The 5000-nt window shown below is 41.5% G+C and overlaps 1 protein-coding gene across 1 annotated transcript in view; it reads left to right on the top strand.

Annotated features, from left to right (window-relative positions):
• The first annotated feature begins 1065 nt into the window (after positions 1–1065).
• The window catches only part of Ktl (BTB/POZ domain-containing protein Ktl), a 3983-nt gene continuing 48 nt past the window's right edge, over positions 1066–5000 (top strand). Inside the window, exon 1 of the mRNA XM_076196863.1 lies at positions 1066–5000. This exon is cut by the window's right edge and continues 48 nt beyond it. Within this exon, the coding sequence (XP_076052978.1) occupies positions 1169–1612 (444 nt within the window). The 5' untranslated portion in view covers positions 1066–1168 and the 3' untranslated portion in view covers positions 1613–5000.

The raw sequence follows: 5000 nt of genomic DNA, 5'->3' as shown, positions 1-5000 counted from the left end.
AATGACAATTGGTCTGAAAAGTGGCTAATGAAATTTAACACAAGTAAATGCAAGGTAATGCACATAGGTAAAAATAACAGTAAGTACGATTACAAGTTATTTGGAAATTCATTAACAAAAGTGGATAGTGAAAAAGATCTCGGCGTAATTATCAGTAACGACCTCAAATCATCCAAGCAGTGTATTTCAGCCTCTGAGAAAGCAAATAAGATTCTAGGACTGATTGCGCGATCTTTTGATTTCAAAAGTCCATCACTCATTAACAAGCTATATAAATCGTTAGTTCGTCCACATTTGGAATATGCTGTTTCCGTATGGTCACCGAATCTCATTAAAGACATTGACAGACTGGAAAAAGTACAACGGCGAGCCACAAAACTGATTCCAAATATCAAAAATAAATCATACGAAAATCGACTAAAACATATGAATCTGTTTTCCCTAAAAAAGCGTAGACTCAGAGGTGACTTGATGCAGGTCTTTAAGATTTTAAAGGGAATTGACAACATCAAAAGTGACCAAATTTTTACATTGAATGAGAATCAGACAAGAAACAATGGTCTCAAACTGTCCGGAAATAGATTCAATTTGGAAGTAGGTAGAAACAACTTTGCCAACCGTGTAGTTAATGAATGGAATAAACTTCCTGCACAGGTAGTGCAATATAGTTCAGTTCGAAGCTTTAAGAATCATTTAGATAAATACCTAAGTAAGATGCTGTAATGATTATAATTTATCTTATATTATTTGTTTTTGTTTTGTTATCATTTGTCTGTCTGATTTTCATTTATCATTAGTTATATGTCAATTTATTATTATTTACTATTTACCTGTTTGTTTATTATTTAACTATACCTATGCATTTATTTATGTATTTTATTTGTTATTTACATTATTATAGTTTTTATTTATTATTTTATTATTAATATGATTTTTTTTTCGCATCCGACCTAGATATGGATCAAAAGGTCTCCTGTCGGCATGCTCCGCCTTTGTAATCCTTTGTAAACTCTGGTGTTTCGCTCAAAAACCGGAGACTAATGTGCCTTTCCTCTCTCCCTTCAGGTACATCCTCGACTACCTAAGGAACCAGAAGCTGGTCCTGCCAGAGAACTTCAGCGAGCGGGACCGCCTCAAGAACGAGGCCATCTTCTTCCAGCTGCAGGAGATGATCGAGGCGCTGGCCATCGGGCCCAACGGTAAGCTCATCGCCAGGGACGCGTCCCTCGGGGCGCGCCAGGGCTCCATCCACGTCAGCTACCGGGGCACCTTCGCCTTCGGCCGGGACGGCCTGGCCGACGTCAAGTTCCGAAAGGTGAACCGAATCCTGATCTGCGGGCGGGTGACCCTCTGCAGGGAGGTCTTCGGAGACACCCTCAACGAGTCACGTGACCCAGACCGTGGGTGTATCGACCGCTACACCGGGAGGTTCTTCCTGAAGCACACCTTCCTCGAGCAGGCCTTCGACATGCTCATCGAGGCCGGCTACCGCTGCATCGCGTCCTGCGGGAACTCGACCGCCGGCGGCATGATGGTGGACAAGAAGCCCGGGATGGACTCCGAGGAGGACCGCTGGAACCACTACAGCGAGTTCATCTGGGTCAGAGATTAAGTGGAGGGTGACATTCCAGGGGGACCATAAAGCCAGCAAGGCGATGAGTAATTCCTGAGGACGACCGAGGAAGACTTGGAGAAGGAGGAGGAGGAGGAGGAGGAGGTGAAGGACCCGAGGTGGATCGTAATAAAACCCGAGAGGAGGATATGGACGAGGCCTGAAGGTGGATCTTTGTAGATTCTGAAGAAGGACCCAAAGCGGGCCTGGAGGAGGACCTAAGGAGGAACTGTTGGGAATGACGATGAAGGCAATAGATTAGGATTCTCAAGATGGACGAATATGTGTTGTGGGATGACAGGAGCTCTTGTGGGGATGGGAGTGGGGACCGTGCGATCCTGGAAGAAGAGAGAGACGAAAGAAGTGGGAAGAACAGTGTGCGAAGAGGAACCTGCAGACGAGACGAAGAAGGGGATCTGTTAAGATGGAACAAATTGGTTATGGGGAAGAAGATTTTTCAATTAAAAAAGAAAAAAATGGTTCTGTGGACACCGAGGGAACGCTAATATGATTTAATGAATAGGTACGGTTTCGGTGAAGAGATGTGTGGGTGGAAGATGGTGCGGATATGACAGGAGGGGGAGGAGGAGGAGGAGGAGGAGGAGGAGACGAAAGGGTAAGAGGAAGAGGAAAAGGAAGGAAGAATAGAGAAGACAGAGGAGAGGAGGAGAGGAAAGGAGAGGATCTGTGCAAGAGGAAAATTCTAGGAGGAACGGTGTAGGAAAATTCTGCGCTTGAAGAGGATCGTAAAAGAAGCATTTGGGACCAAAAGTCTCTCCGACTGAAGAGAGAAAGAAGCCGACGCGACGGGAGATAATGGAATCGGAGAAAACAGAGGCAGCATCAGTCCGCGAGAAAGGAGGGAAAGGAGGCGGCGAGGAAATGAGACTAAGACAGAAAACGGACGTGGAAGAAAACAGGAATCGAGTTCTAAGAAGACGCCTGCCAGAAGAGTGAATATAATGGAGGAAAAGGAAGAAAAACGCGTAAAATAAAGGCAAAAAGAGAAGAAAAATCAAGTAGAACCTCAACAAAGCAAAAGAAATTTTGAAATCGGAGAAAAGATATACGGGGGAGGAAAAAAAAAAAAAAGAAGTAGAAAAAGAGAATATAGAAAAAGAAAAAAGAGAAGGAAGCGAAAGCCAAATTAGACAAAGGGGTATGAGCTTACCTTCTACATGTGATATATATAGGAAACTTATCTCGTTTGCATAACCAATAGTGTGATGAATTTGTTAGCGATGATAGCAAAGAAGGAGAAGGAAAGGGGAAGAGGAAGGGGAAGAGGAAGGGGAAGGGGACGGGGAAGGAGAGGATGTGAGACACTCCCCTCCCGCAGAGTCACCAATTGTGTGGAGGAGAAGAAGAAGGAGGAGGAGGAGGAGGAGGAGGAGGAGGAGGAGGAGAGAAGCTAAAACGAGTCGTTTGTTTTAAGGAGGGTGAGGGAGAAGGACAAATGAGAGGTCGAGAGTCTGAGGGGCGTCCTCTGTCACGGACGCTTTCGTTTGTCAAACAGCGTTTGACGCTAAAAAATAAAGACGAATATTTCGTTTGTCAGACAGCGTTTGATGCGGGAAAACAGAGACAATGAGGAGCAGCAACGGCGATGATTATGATGATGAAGATGAATACAAATGTGATGTAGATCTGAGTCAAGGTACGAACAACGACGTCACCGCGTGGCGAGGCGAGAGATTCGCTCCACCAAAACAAACTCGAGGATACAAAAACCGTCGACCCGTTTCCTCACAGTCTGAGAATTAGGTGTTGTTCGTTCGCGAACGTGCAAGAAAGCTAGCTAAAATAAGCAGCCGTAAAAATAAGGGAAATGGAAATACGCAAGATATATACTGTACAAGCATTTATACGAATATATGTATGTATATATATGTTTTGCTTGATTCGGCGGGAATTAACTTGAGAAATGAAAACCTTGAATGCGGAGAACTGAAAGGGCAAAGATTTGAAATATACATCAAGGACGGAAAACAGAGAATCAAGAGTATTGATGTAAAGAAAGACGGCAAAACTAAAAAAAATAGATCAAAATAGCAAACCCAATGACTGGTAAAAGTAAAGTTAGAGTTTACCAAAGGTATTATAAAAACGAAATAAGAAAACAATGGTTCTCGGAGCAAAAGTTTGCGAAGAAAAATAATACAACAGAACTTACGGTTTTATTAAGAAACAGTATGAAAAGAAAAAAAATAATACTCGGAAAATGGTCTCCAGGTACAAATCGAAAAGAAAAATAACTCGACAGATTTTTGTTTGAACACTGGCGAAGCTTTTCTGCCAGTGGATACGGAATTTTCTTCCTTACAGTTAGTTTATATAAACCACAAAATGAATAAATGAAAAAAAAAATATTTGCAAAGAAGAGGAAATGTTTCATCTCCGGATACAGAGACAAGATTTGAATTCCTCACATGCTGGAGAAAGTTTTTATAGAAACGCACGAAACAATACAATACGATGACACACACACACAAACAAACATTAATTTGAACGAACACATTGAAAAAATAGTCTTTGTTTTGGATCCAAAAATAAAAATAAATAATCTGGAGAAATGCGAAAAGCCTTCATTTGGAAAAATCAAAAGATTCTTACAAATGGTAACGAACGTATATCCTTCATCAAGCAACCAAAAATAAAAGTTGCTTTCAATGGGTTCAGAATGACAAGTCGTCTTCAGTACAACTAATCAAACAAGAACATTTACCAAACGACAGAGTGCCAACACAAAGCATCAATAAAATATTTCATCTCCCGTCATAAAAATCTGATCCGAATTACTACCCTTCTGAATGCTGGGGTTCAAAACAATATTTCTGTAAGATACGATCATTCGAAAATGTACTGCACCGCTGAGTGTCCGGACATATAGTCAAGTGGTTCATGAACATAATTGTCTACACAGAGAAAGGAAAAGACTTTTGACCAAATGAACCATAAACTAGAGCCGTCAAACTGGTCCTTCATATTATTTTTAAGTGATGCCAGTTGTTGAGATTGTTAGCAGTTTTCGTCCTAGATATACAGTACGAGAAAAAAGGAATTGTTATTGGAGGAATGAGAGACAAGGTCACAGAAGGCAATGGTAATATTGCTCATTATGATAATGGTATTTACCCTGACACTGATGGTGATAGTGATGCTGTTGACAAGTGGTGATGAAAGTGATGATGATGGACAGGATGATGATGATGGTGGTGGTGATGGTGATGATGATGACGATCGCGGCGGCGACGAGAATAATAATAATAGTGATGATGTTAGTGGCGATAGTATAATAGTACACATTAAACCAAATCTTATGAGAGACATCAATTTCATGTAAAGAAACATAAAGTGGTGATGGAGTAGAGGAAGAGAAGAATGAAGC

This window comes from Oratosquilla oratoria, chromosome 13 (genome assembly GCF_046742065.1).
Source record: "Oratosquilla oratoria isolate Oo_2021 chromosome 13, ASM4674206v1, whole genome shotgun sequence".
Taxonomy (NCBI): domain Eukaryota; kingdom Metazoa; phylum Arthropoda; class Malacostraca; order Stomatopoda; family Squillidae; genus Oratosquilla; species Oratosquilla oratoria.
This window is presented reverse-complemented; position numbering and strand designations above follow the sequence as displayed.